Source organism: Lactuca serriola, chromosome 5 (genome assembly GCF_051521515.1).
Source record: "Lactuca serriola cultivar US96UC23 chromosome 5, Lser_US96UC23_V15, whole genome shotgun sequence".
Classification (NCBI taxonomy): Eukaryota; Viridiplantae; Streptophyta; class Magnoliopsida; order Asterales; family Asteraceae; genus Lactuca; species Lactuca serriola.
In genome coordinates, this window is record NC_136412.1 from 12,386,722 (window position 1) to 12,401,478 (window position 14,757).

General features: G+C 45.0%; 1 protein-coding gene across 1 annotated transcript; it reads left to right on the forward strand.

The window, feature by feature from the left end:
• The first annotated feature begins 12,336 nt into the window (after window positions 1-12,336).
• Window positions 12,337-12,759, forward strand: LOC145049336 (putative mitochondrial protein AtMg00820). The gene has a single exon (XM_078997757.1). The coding sequence runs from the start codon at window positions 12,337-12,339 to the stop codon at window positions 12,757-12,759; it is 423 nt and encodes a 140-aa protein (XP_078853883.1).
• The last annotated feature ends 1,998 nt before the right edge of the window (window positions 12,760-14,757 follow it).

The following is a 14,757-nucleotide window of genomic DNA, read 5'->3' on the forward strand; positions in this document are numbered from 1 at the left end:
ATCAAAAAGGTACAATCTATTCTAGAATCTCTTAAAGTTCCAATAACAGAATATGAAAAAGAACTAAATGAATTAAGAATTAAATTTTCTAATCTAAGTGGTAGTCTCATGCAAACTCGATTAACAAATTCTAACCTAACTGACCAAATCAGCAGGGTGACAACGAAGAGTGAGGAGAGAAGAATGTGAATAGAGCTGAGGGAGAAGGAGTTAGTTAGGGCTAGGGATGGAAGTATTTATTTGCAAAGAGACAATCTAAAGTTTTTAAAACAAAGGAATGTTTTTTGTTTAATTGCTAAGCGTTTATATACTAATATAGCTCAAATGCATTTAAGTTGTGAGATAGGAAAGAAAATTCATAAGATGATTTTGCCCTTTCTTGAATTTAAGGAAGATGAGGTCATAGCAGAATGTGAATCAGAAGTGTCATCAGAAGAGACATCCATGTCCTACAAAATTGGACTGGACAAAATAGAAACCTTCATTGATTCTAAGGAACACAAATGTATGCTAAAAGATATTTTAGATGAAAATGATAGGTTGAAAATTAAGTCAGACACTATTCAATCATTTGACCAACCCAATGCCAAATTAACTTCTAATAATAAAATGGAATTTGAAAATACGTCTGAATTTGATGAGGAAAGTAAGATGAGTAAGATCTCAGTAGAAGACGTGGTTGATTGCTCTGAGTTTATAAAGAGAGAAACCGAGAATGAGAAACCCCTAATTTCAGAAAATTCAGTTGAATTCGCTCGCCTGTCAAAAGATAAGAAACAGAAACTCAAAGAAAAGGCTATGGTTTATCAAACGGTTCAAACTGTGTCAAATCAGGTTTATGCAGTTACAGGGGTCACTCCAAAGCAGACGTCAGAATTAAGAATCATGGTCGACAAAGATAATGATGAAGGATGCAACGACTACTTCTGGTCAGCTCCTATTAATAATGTAGACGAAACTGTTGGCTTGTCTGAGCAGACTTCTTGGAGGGTTAAAGGAAGATACGTTGCTGAACCCATAAACAAACCCTCGAGTTTTGACAAACCAAGCACAAGTGGAACCAAAGAAATCCTTAAAGAACCAAAGGAAGAACTGAAAGTTCCAGTCAAAACAACCGAAACTCAAAAAGAGAAGGCAAAGGCCAGCTTCAACATCCACAAATCACAAAAGGAGTTAGTTGAACAGAAAAGCTTTTCAAAGATATGCAAAGAATCTGAATGAGCAAAAAAGTTACTGGCAATCTCAAAATCCCAACTATGTCCCTCCTAAGAGAGAATCATTGGATAAAGGAAACGAAAAACTAAATGAAAATTTCAGTCCAAGTTCCAACTATTCCAAGTCTCAGAACCGAAAGTCTAGTTTCGGTCCGAATGTCACTCAGAACTGAAAGTCAACTTTCGGTCCATGGTCTAGTTTTGGTCCAAAACCCAGTTTCGGTCCATCCATGTCCCAATGGAAAGCAAATTCTATGGAGGACATCAAAGGAAAGGGAAAGCTAACATCAGATTCTAAGTTCCATAATAAGAAATCATCAGCTAACCCTAGGAGTCAAAAGAAAAATCAAATACCATCTAACAAACCAACCAATGCACTAAAATTTAAACAAGATAAAGCTAAAATCAAAGTGTATACAATTAAAAGAAAAGATCAAACCACTTTAGTAACAAGAACATATTTGGTTGATATTTCTACTACAATTCCGTTTTCTGTGAAAGACTCACCAGGACCTAAGCGACTTTGGGTTCCTAAATTTGCTTGAATTTGCAGGTAATCAGTGACGAGCAGTTCGATGATGAATGGTATATAGATAGTGGCTGCTCGCGTCACATGACGGGAAGGAAAGAAGAGCTAAGGGAGTTTCGGTCCCTGAAAGATGGTGGGTGTGTAAAATATGGAAATAACTCCTATGTAACAATCAAGGGATACAATATGATAACAAATGGAGATTTCTCGATTCAAAAAGTGGCATATGTGGAAGGATTTCAACATAAGATCATTAGTGTGTCACAATTAGTTGTGGGTACAGGTCTGAAAGTATCATTTGATGATGAGGGTTTTGAGATAATTGAGAAATTTGAACGCAAGGGATAGACGTATCCTTTAAATCTCAACCCAATACGAGGAGAACCAGCAATATGTTTGCCGTCAAAGGCAAATACAGATGAAATTTGGTTTTGGCATCGACGATTATCGCACCTGAACTTCAAAGACATTAATAAGTTGGTGCTTGGTGATCGCGTTCGAGGACATCCGCTTCTCAAGTTCGACAAGGAACATATGTGTGCAACATGTGAAATGGGCAAACAAAGTAGAAAGAGCCAACCTACATGAATCAATACAAAGATTATTGAAGCTCTTGAACTCTTGCACATCGACTTATGTGGACCTTCTGATATAGAAAGCTTCGGTGGTAGTAAGTACATTCTTGTTATTTGTAACACTGTAAAAATTAAATCAATTTTTCACATTTGAAAGATACATTTTAATAACACCATTCATTCATAAAATGTCACAACATCATGTTTTTATTTCACAAATATCTCCCAAGATCAAATACATCCAATCCCATGTGTGTGTACGAATCAAGCCGGCGCCTTCCCGCGGTCATCATTGGTACCTGAAACACATAACACTTAACACTGTAAGCATAAGCTTAGTGAGTTCCCCAAAATACCACACTAATCACATAATAGCCACTCGAGGATGTAACTCTGTTGACCCTCTGGTCAATGTGTCTCAGTGGGGCCCTCCAGCCCCAACTCTCTGTGGGCCCTCTGGCCCTAACTCTAGGGACCCGAAAGTCCCAACTCTGTAACTCTGAATCATGCATATCACATATCACAATAAATCGCAACACATAACAACATGCAATCACACTGGCATATAACTCTATAATACTCGGTCTCTTAACTCTATTACCACACTAGGTAAAGTATAGTGAGAAGACTCACCTCGGTATCTCGATAAATCTCTGACTCGGTAAACGCTGGCCAAGCCTCCGCCTAATCAGATGAAATAAAGACTCTATTTAATATAACTCTCAAAGGCTAGACTTTGTTCCTTATGACACTCTCAGAAGGGTAAAAGTCAATTTTACCCCTCTCATAGCTCAAAGGCCCCACAATAGACCATACCCTAAAAGTCAACCAAAAGTCAACTCTCCGGGTTACGCTGCGTGTACCAGATGTGTACGCTGAGCGGACCCGACTGCACCTCAGAATCGGGGAACGCCACCCAGTACGTGGCGCATACTAGGGATTACGCCCGGCGTACTACCCTGCTTCAGCCATTTTGCTCTTGAGGTCTTAAACAGTTAAGACCTACGTCCATATTTTAGATCTGACCCCATCTAAGCCCCTTAATCCATAAAGTTGATGACTTTAAGCCTTTGCATGGCTGAACAAGTCACTAACTCCCAAAATGATCCAACCTTCAACTCTAGAAGGCTTAAAACACATGCATGACTTCAACCTAACATCCAAGATGGAAAATTTATGGCTCTAAATCACCAATAACACTGAAAGGGGACAGATCTCGGACCATGGAGCACTTTACACTCATAAAGTCTCTATGTTTGGGGTTTTTAGCCCTAAAAAGGGCACATACAACAACAACCAAAAGAAGAGGAAAGTTTTGAACTTTATACCTCCAAGTGTAGCCCTTTCCTCTATAGATCTCACATCTAAAATGGCACCTCAAGCTTTAGTTTCCGAGAACTCGCTTCCTTCTTCTTCACCAAGGCACTAAAGCACCAAGAAGCTCAAATAAAAACTCTCACATACTAAGGGTGATGGGTCTCTCTTTTAGGGTTTTACTCACTGATATGGAGGCTAAGGAATGAGCCATAACACCCTTTAAATAGTGCACAAGGTGGATTAGGGTTTTTGCACCTGGGCCGGGTACGCCCGGCGTAACTCTAGGTACGCCCAGCATACCTTGGTGACTTCGCATCCAAATTAAGCGCGTGAGTACGCGCAGCGTACCCCTCTGGTACGCCCAGCATACTCACTTGCTACAAACCCTCCACTCAAGGACTAAACATGCCCATTCAACAAAGAACAAGGATGAAAGAAATGTACCTGAATCTCGGGGCGTTACAATTCTCCCCCACTAGAACCAGACTTCGTCCTCGAAGTCTCATTCCTCGAACAACTCTGGATGCTGCCCTCGCATCTCCGAATCTGACTCCCAAGTCATCTCGGACCCCTTTCGATGTTGCCACTGAACCAAAACCAAAGGTACTTCCTTGTTCCTCAAAACCTTGATCTTCCGAGCTCTGATTGCCACCGGTCTCTCAGCATAATTCAGGCTCGCATCCACCTAAATATCCTCCAATGGTACCACCACCGACTCATCGGCTACACACTTCCGCAATTGCGACACGTGGAAAGTGTCATGGATCTGACCTAACTCTGCAGGTAGCTCCAACCGGTAGGCTACCCTGCCTACCCTTGCAATCACCCGAAAAGGACCGATATAACGATGCCCCAACTTGCCCCTCTTCCTGAATCGGATCACTCCTTTCCAAGGAGAAACCTTCAGGAGTACAAAGTCGCCGACCTGGAACTCGAGCTCGGACCGTCGCCTGTCCGCATAACTCTTCTGACGACTATGAGCGGTCAATAACCTCTGCCTGACCTGCTGTATCTGCTCAGTCGTCTGTAGCACAATCTCCGTACTACCCATAATACGCTGCCCGACCTCTCCCCAGCAAATGGGGGTCCGACACCTCCTCCCATACAACAACTCAAAGGGTGGCATACGAATGCTCGAATGATGGCTGTTGTTGTAAGAAAACTCTGCCAAGGGCAAACACGTGTCCCAACTTCCCCCGAAATCCAACACACATGCCCGGAGCATATCTTCGAGCGTCTGAATCGTCTGCTCACTTTGACCGTCAGTCTGGGGGTGATATGCGGTACTAAAATGCAGCCTAGTACCCAAGTCCTCGTGAAATTTCTTCCAGAATCTGGAAGTGAAACGCACATCTCGGTCTGAGACAATCGAGATCGGCACTCCATGCCGTGATACCACTTCCCTCACGTACATCTCTGCCAACTTCTCTGCGGAAGAGCTCTCATTGATAGCAAGGAAATGGACGCTCTTTGTCAACCTGTCCACAATCACCCAATTTGCATCGACTCCCCTAGCAGTCCTTGGCAATTTGGTGATAAAATCCATGGTAATCTGTTCCCACTTCCATTCGGTAACCTCCAAAGGCTGCAACTTACCATGCGGTCTCTGGTGCTCGGCCTTAACCCTACGGCAGGTTAAGCACCTCTCAACGAACCACGCGACATCCCTCTTCATGCAGGGCCACCAATACTCCTTCTTCAGGTCTAAATACATCTTAGTGGCCCCCGGGATGGATCGAGAACTTCGAGCGGTGAGCCTCTTCCATCAAGATGGTACACGTCCTTCCCACAAACGGTACCCAGATACGCCCCTGGAATGTCATAAGCCCCCGACCATCGGTAACGAACTTCGATACCAACCCAACAACTCGCTCTCTCTTCTACATCTCAGGCTGCATAGCCTCAGCGTGTGCCCCACGAATGGTGTCCAACAAGCTATCACGGTCAATCTCAAACATACATCTCGCAATGGGGTGCTCTCCGCCCTACGGCTCAATGCATCGGCTACAACATTAGCCTTGCCCGGGTGGTACATGATCTCACAATCATAATCCTTGAACACATCCAACCACCTCCTTTGTCGCATGTTTAGGTTGGGCTGATCCATCAAATACTTTAGGCTCTTGTGGTCTGTGTATATCGTATACCGAACCTCGTACAGATAGTGACGCCAAATCCTGAGGGCGAACACCACTGGCTCCAACTCTAGATCTTGGGTGGGATACCTCGTCTCATGAGGCTTAAGCTGCCTCGATGCGCATGCTATCATATTCCCTCTCTGCATCAGCACCGCTCCCAACCCCAAGATCGACACATCATAATACACCACAAAGTCCTCCATCCCCTCTGGGAGGGCTAACACTGGGGCTTCACATAGCCTCTGGCGAAGCGTCTCAAAGGAGGTCTGCTGCTCTGGTCCCCATGAAAAAGCGACACCCTTCCGGGTTAACCTGGTGAGTGGCACGGCGATCTTGGAGAAATCCTTGATAAATCTCCGATAATAGCCTGCCAATCCCAAGAAACTCCTGATCTAGGAGGGTGATCTCGGCACCTCCCAACTCATCATTGCCTCCACTTTGGCCGGGTCGACCAAAATCCACTTCTGGTTAACCAGGTGCCCTAGGAACTGGACCTCTCGCAACCAGAAATCACACTTGGAGAATTTGGCGTAAAGCCTCTCCGATCTCAGAACTCCGAGGATTTCCCTCAAATGCTCCTCATGCTGCTCTCTGGATCTCGAATACACCAAAATATCATCGATGAACACGATCACCGATCGATCCAAAATCGGCCTGCACACTCTGTTCATGAGGTCCATGAACACTGCCGGGGCATTGGTGAGTCCGAAAGGCATCACCACAAACTCGTAATGCCTATAACGAGTCCTGAACGATGTCTTCTGGATGTCCTCATCTCGCACCCTTACCTGCTGATACCCCGACCTCAAATCGATCTTGGAGAACCAAGATGCTCCCTGCAACCGATCGAACAAATCATCGATCCTTGGCAACGGTTAACGGTTCTTGACCATCATCTTGTTCAACTCCCGGTAATCAATTCACATCCGGTGTGAACCATCCTTCTTCTTGACAAAAAGGATAGGTGCTCCCCACGGCGAGTTGCTCAGCCGAATAAACCCCTTTCCCAACAGGTCCTGAATCTGCAAGGATAACTCTTGCATCTCTGGAGGTGCAAGGCAATAGGGCACCTTGGCAATAGGCGCGGCCCCCGGAACCAAATCGATACTGAACTCCACTTGCCTCACGGGAGGCACACCCGGAAACTCCTCTGGAAATACGTCCGGGAACTCACGCACTATCGGAACGTCCTAAACAGACCTCGGTCTCTCTGAATCAACCCGCGTATCCATCACATACGCCACAAAGCCCTTATAGCGCTGCTGTAGACACTGCCTCACTCTAGCGGTCGAACAAAATGCAGACCCAGAACGTGTACGCTCGCCTTACACCGTAAGAACTCCCCCACTAGGGTCTTGTATGGTCACCAACTGTCTATCGCAGTCGATAACCGCACCGAATCTGCTCAACCAGTCCATGACCACAATGACACAGACATCACCCATCACAATAGGAACCAAATCAATCAGGAACTCAACACCGAAAATCTCGAATACGCACCCTCGGATCACCTCCGTGGCATATATCACCCTCTCGTCAGCTATGGAAACTCTCTGAGGCCGACTCAACGCCTCACGACTAACACTGATATGCTGACTAAAAGCCAAAGATACAAAAGAACGACTCGCACCCGAGTCAAATAACACCAAGGCAGGTACATAATTCACAAGAAAAGTACCTACGCATAACATATAATAAGCACAAAATCTCAACATCAAAATAAATGCATGAAAGAAAACATACTAGCCACGACATCGGGCGCTGCGCGGGCCTCTTCCGTGGTCAACTGAAAAGCTCTCCCTCGTGCACTCGACGCCTCGGCCTTCACTGGCCGACTCTCGGGATCTCTGATGGCGGTAGGGGCAGATCCCTGAGGTGCTCCCTGTGCTGATCCCCGCAACTGCGGACACTCTGCCTTCCGTTGTCCGGTCTGGTTGCAGTGAAAACATACTGCAAACCCCTTGGGGCAATCCTTGGCCATATGCCCTCCTTGCCACATTTGTGGCAAGAACCTGCTCTGCACACCCCGTCGTGGCTCTTGCCGCACTTGCCACAAGTGCGGCCCCTATGGCTCCCTGATCTCGAATCGGCGGGCTTGGCCAGCTTAGCTATCGGCTAAGACTGCACCGGTCGCCGATCCCTCCCCTGAGACTCAGCCTCCTCCCTAGCCTGAGTCTCCAGCTCTATCTCCATCTTCCGGGCATTTGCCTGAAACTCGAAAAATGTCCGGTACGTCGAGTTCGCCACGAACTCACGTATGACCCTCCTCAGAATACTCAAATATCAACTCATACATGCCTGCTCAGAGGACACGTGCTCTGAGCAGAACATCGCCCACTCATGAAACATCCTCGTAATCATCGTAACAGACTCAGTACCCTGCTTGAGGGTCAGAAACTCCTGTGCCAAACGCTCCCTCTCCACCTGGGGAACGTACTCATCTCGGAACATAGCAGTGAACCTCTCCAAGGTCACTGCTGCAAGCTCAACAGGCGTATAGTGCGCCGTCACAAACTTCCACCAGTCCTTCGCTCCCAAGCGAAGCTAGTTCAGCACGAACCGGACTCTCTAATGCTCAGGAGACGAGCAAGTAAAGAAACATCCCTCTATGTATGAAATCCATCTCATCGCCGCAATCGGGTCCTGGGTCCCGTCAAACTCTGGTGGTTTTATGTTGCTGAACTCTCGGAACAGCAACGCATCACCACCCTACGGCCTCATCGCAGCTATAGCTGCAGTGGCCGCAACAACAACAGTCTCAGAAAGAGCAGCGTACTTCTCATCAAATGTCTCTATCAGCGTGGTCTTGATAGACCCTAACATCTCTGGTATCTCTGCCCTGATGGCTGCAGCCACCTCCTCCTGGATGATCCTACGGATCTCCACATCCCTCGTATCACTGGTCCCTGGTGTGTGGCGAGCCCAACCATGATCTCTCTCTCTCTCTGAAACACAACATAAGAATAATATCAAGGACTCGATCGAGTATACTCACACGCGAATACGCCATCCTACTTGTTCCTTGGTACTCCAAGGATTCTTACTTAGACTGTGCACTGACCCGGTGTCTTCAGTAGTACGGGCCTAATACTACCGTCCACACCGCATCAGCATCCACCCCAAGTTCTCCTCCCGGAGTCCCAAGTCCCAAGCACTCTACTCTCTCTAATCATATGATACTCGCAAACAGATATCTCACAATCTCCTCGCTGCTACCTAACCACTCTGAAATATTCATAGCAGCAAGACTCCTAGACTCAGGCATCACATATCAGGCCACTCTAGTCCTAATAAGAATACCTAGTCTACTCTAGCATGCATATCATAGCTCATCATATAACATATCACATCATATCTCATAACACTTATAATAATGGTATTTTGAGAAATCACCGTTCGAGCACTGGTTGTTCGTGCACACGACTCTGCTCTGTTTGTCTCATAAGTTCTTCTTTTGAAAACTTATTTTATTATCAAAATTTTCTCAAATCCTCGGTTTGAGTTCAGATACGCCTGAAGGTGCACCCGAATCCCTCAAACCTAGGCTCTGATACCAACTTGTAACACCGTAAAAGTTAAAACAATTTTTCACATTTGAAAAATACATTGTAATAAAACCATTCATTCATAAAATGTCATAACATCATGTTTTTATTTCACAAATGTATCACAAGATCAAATACATCCAATCCCGTGTGTGTGTACAAATCAAGCCGGCGCCTTCCCACGGTCATCACTGGTACCTGAAACACATAACACTGAACACTGTAAGCATAAGCTTAGTGAGTTCCCCAAAATACCACACTAATCACATAATAGCCACTCAAGGATGTAACTCTGTTAACCCTCTGGTCAATGTGTCTCAGTGGGGCCCTCCAGCCCCAACTCTCTGTGGGCCCTCTGGCCCTAACTCTAGGGACCCGAAAGTCCCAACTCTGTAACTCTGAATCATGCATATCACATATCACAATAAATCGCAACACATAACAACATGCAATGACACTGGCATATAACTCTATAATACTCTGTCTCTTAACTCTATTACCACACTAGGTAAAGTATAGTGAGAAGACTCACCTCGGTATCTCGGTAAATCTCTGACTCGGTAAACGCTGGCCTAGCCTCCGCATAATCATATGAAATAAACACTCTATTTAATATAACTCTCAAAGGCTAGACTTTGTTCTCTTATGACACTCTCAGAAGGGTAAAAGACCATTTACCCCTCTCATAGCTCAAAGCCCCATAATAGACCATACCCTAAAAGTCAACTCTCCGGGTTACGCTGCGCGTACCCGGTTGCACCTCAGAATCGGGGAGCGACACCCAGTACGCGGCGCGTACTAGGGATTACGCCCGACATACTCCCATGCGTCAACCCTTTTTCTCTTGAGGTCTTAAACAGTTAAGACCTACATCCATATTTTAGATCTGACCCCATCTAAGCCTCTTAATCCATAAAGTTGATGACTTTAAGCCTTTGCATGGCTGAACAAGTCACTAACTCCCAAAATGATCCAATCTTCAACTCTAGAACGCTTAAAACACATGCATGACTTCAAACAAACATCCAAGATGGAAACTTTATGGCTCTAAATCACCAATAACACTGAAAGGGGACAGATCTCGGACCATGGAGCACTTTACACTCATAAAGCCTCCACCTTTGGGGTTTTTAGCCCTAAAAAGGGCACATACAACAACCAAAAGAAGAGGAAAGTTTTGAACTTTATACCTCTAAGTGTAGCCCTTTCCTCTGTAGATCTCAGATCCAAAATGGCACCTCAAGCTTTAGCTTCCAAGAACTCCCTTCTTTCTTCTTCACCAAGCCACTAAAGCACCAAGAAGCTCAAATCAACACTCTCACACGCTAAGGACGATGGGCTCTCTTTTAGGGTTTTACTCATTGATATGGAGGTTAAGGAATGAGCCATAACACCCTTTAAATAGTGCACAAGGTGGATTAGTGTTTTTGCACCCGGGCCGGGTACGCCCGGCGTAAGTTTAGGTACGCCCAACATACCTTGGCGACTCCGCGTCCAAATTAAGCGCGTGAGTACGCGCATCGTACCCCTCTGGTACGCCCAACGTACTCACTTGCTACAAACCCTCCACTCAAGGACTAAACATGCCCATTAAACAAAGAACAAGGATGAAAGAAATGTACCTGAATCTCGGGGCGTTACATTATTTTAGATGAATTTTCATGCATCACCTGAGTTTTCTTTCTTAAGCAGAAATCAGATGCAACTCCCATGTTGAATACATTCATCAAGCAAGTGGAAGTGCAGCTGAGGACGACGGTAAGGAATATCAGAAGTGACAATGGTCTGGAATTCATGAATAACGATTTTGACGGCTTTCTAGCTAACAATGGGATAACTCACAATTTTTCGGCTCCTTATTCACCACAACAGAATGGGTTTGTTGAAAGATGAAACTGTTCTTTATGTGAGGCAGCCATAACCATGCTTAGGTTCGCTTCACTTCCGTTATACGCTGATGCTGTTGCAACCGCATGCTACACTCAGAATCGGTCCTTGCTAAACAAGAGATTCTCAAGTACTCTATATGAGATCTTAAACAACCGAAAGCCAAATGTGAAAATTTACCACATATTCGGTTCAAGGTGCTTTATTTTCAACTCTAAAGAGAACCGAAATAAGTTTGACGTCAAAGCCGATGAGGGAATCTTTCTAGGTTATTCACTAACATCAAAATCATACAGAGTGTTAAATAAACGCTCAAAACAAATTGAAGAAACCTATTATGTCACCTTCGACGATAATTACATGAAGAAAGTTCAAAGAAGTGAAAGTGACTTAGGAGAAATTTTTCCAAAATCTGGACAAGTCTTAGTTCCAATAGCCAACCGGTTTGAAGAATACATGCGGCTGTTTGATGAACTAGAGAAAGCAGCACACTCAGAAGCGAAAGCAGCAGACAACACAATTGATAATCTCAAGAAGATTATAGATGAAGCTGCCAAAGAGATGGAAAGTGAACCTCCTAAAGCTAAGGCTGATCCACCATCTACTGACTCAATGTTTCAGGGGGAAAGTTCAACCGCATCAAAAACAAGCAAAGTATCTTTCGAGGGGGAGGATCCAATTTTGTCCCCACGTCATAAAGGTTCAGGAGAAGGGGAAAGGTCTGCTCCAAAACCACCCAATAGTAGTCCTATCGAAGGGGAGAATCCCACTCCCACAGAGGATGCAAACTCTGATACTGCCACAGTTTACACTTCGCCAGTCAAGGGGGAGAAAGGAAATACACCTGAAGAAGGTGATGATGATCAATCAGAAGTTAAAGTTGAAGTAAACGCTGAGTTAGATCCAACATATGATCCAAACTATCCCCCGTTAGTAAAATGGACCAAGGACCATCCCAAAGCACAGATTATTGGCGAAACTTTAGAAAAAGTTCTTACTCGTTCTTAATTGAAAGCGAAACAAACTGCATTACTCTCTAAAGTTGAATTTTGTATGTTTAATTCATTTGTTACCAAGATTGAACCGAAAATTGTAAATGTTGCACTTGATCATTCAGATTGGGTTCAAGCAATGCAAGATGAACTTCTTGAATTCGAACACAACCAAGTTTGGAGGTTGATCCCTACACCAAAGGATGCCTCTGTGGTTGGCTTGAAGTGGGTCTTCAGAAATAAATTGGAGAAGGAAGGGAATGTCATTCGCAATAAGGCTCGGTTGGTGGTCAAAGGTTATTGCCAAGAGGAAGGAATAGACTATGAGGAAACCTTCGCTCCTGTAGCTAGGTTGGAATCAGTTAGATTCTTCTTGGCATATACTGCTCATAAAAACTTCGAAGTTTTCCAAATTAATGTCAAATGTGCCTTTTTGAATGGAGAATTGGAAGAAACTATTTATGTTGAGCAACCACCCAGAATTGGAAGAAACTCATACGTGCCTGCTCGGAGGACACGTGCTCTGAGCAGAACATCGCCCACTCATGAAACATCCTCGTAATCACCGTAACAGACTTAGTACCCTGCTTGAGGGTCAGAAACTCCTGTGCTAAACGCTCCCTCTCCACCTGGGGAACGTACTTATCTCGGAACATAGCAGTGAACCTCTCCCAGGTCACTGCTGCAAGCTCAGCAGGCGTATAGTGCGCCGTCACAAACTTCCACCAGTCCTTCGCTCCCAAGCGAAGCTGGTTCAGCACGAACCGGACTCTCTAATGCTCAGGAGACGAGAAAGTAAAGAAACATCCCTCTATGTATGAAATCCATCTCATCGCCGCAATCGGGTCCTGGGTCCCGTCAAACTCCGGTGGTTTTGTGTTGCTGAACTCTCGGAACAGCAACGCATCACCACCCTACGGCCTCATCGCAGCTATAGCTGCAGTGGCCGCAACAACAACAATCTCAGAAAGAGCAGCGTATTTCTCATCAAATGTCTCTATCAGCGTGGTCTTGATAGACCCGAACATCTCTGGTATCTCTGCCCTGATGGCTGCAGCCACCTCCTCCTGGATGATCCTACGGATCTCCTCATCCCACGTATCACTGGTCCCTGGTGTGTGGCGAGCCCAACCATGATCTCTCTCTCTGAAATACAACATAAGAATAATATCAGGGACTCGATTGAGTATACTCACACTCGAATACTCCATCCTACTTGTTCCTTGGTACTCCAAGGACTCTTACTTGGACTGTGCACTGACCCGGTGTCTTCAGTAGTACGGGCCTAATACTACCGTCCACACCGCATCAGCATCCACCCCAAGTTCTCCTCCCGGAGTCCCAAGTCCCAAGCACTCTACTCTCTCTAATAATATGATACTCGCAAACAGATCTCTCACAATCTCCTCGCTGCTACCTAACCACTCTGAAATATTCATAGCAGCAAGACTCCTAGACTCAGGCATCACATATCAGGCCACTCTAGTCTTAATAAGAATACCTAGTCTACTCTAGCATGCATATCATAGCTCATCATATAACATATCACATCATATCTCATAACACTTATAATAATGGTATTTTGGGAAATCACCATTCGGGCGCTGGCTGTTCGTGCACACGACTCTGCTCTGTTTGTCTCATAAGTTCTTCTTTTGAAAACTTGTTTTATTATCAAAATTTTCTCAAATCCTCAGTTTGAGTTCAGATACGCCCGAAGGTGCACCCGAATCCCTCAAACCTAGGCTCTGATACCAACTTGTAACACCGTAAAAGTTAAAACAATTTTTCACATTTGAAAAATACATTTTAATAAAACCATTCATTCATAAAATGTCATAACATCATGTTTTTATTTCACAAATGTCTCAAAAGATCAAATACATCCAATCCCGTGTGTGTGTACGAATCAAGCCGGCGCCTTCCCGCGGTCATCACTGGTACCTGAAACACATAACACTAAACACTGTAAGCATAAGCTTAGTGAGTTCCCCAAAATAGCACACTAATCACATAATAGCCACTCAAGGATGTAACTCTGTTAACCCTCTGGTCAATGTGTCTCAGTGGGGCCCTCCAGCCCCAACTCTCTGTGGGCCCTCTGGCCCTAACTCTAGGGACCCAAAAGTCCCAACTCTGTAACTCTGAATCATGCATATCACATATCACAATAAATCGCAACACATAACAACATGCAATGACACTGGCATATAACTCTATAATACTCTGTCTCTTAACTCTATTACCACACTGGTAAAGTATAGTGAGAAGACTCACCTCGGTATCTCGGTAAATCTCTGACTCGGTAAACGCTGGCCTAGCCTCCGCGTAATCATATGAAATAAACACTCTATTTAATATAACTCTCAAAGGCTAGACTTTGTTCTCTTATGACACTCTCAGAAGGGTAAAAGACCATTTACCCCTCTCATAGCTCAAAGGCCCCACAATAGACCATACCCTAAAAGTCAACTCTCCGGGTTACGCTGCGTGTACCCGGTTGCACCTCAGAATCGGGGAGCGACACCCACTACACGGCGCATACTAGGGATTACGCCCG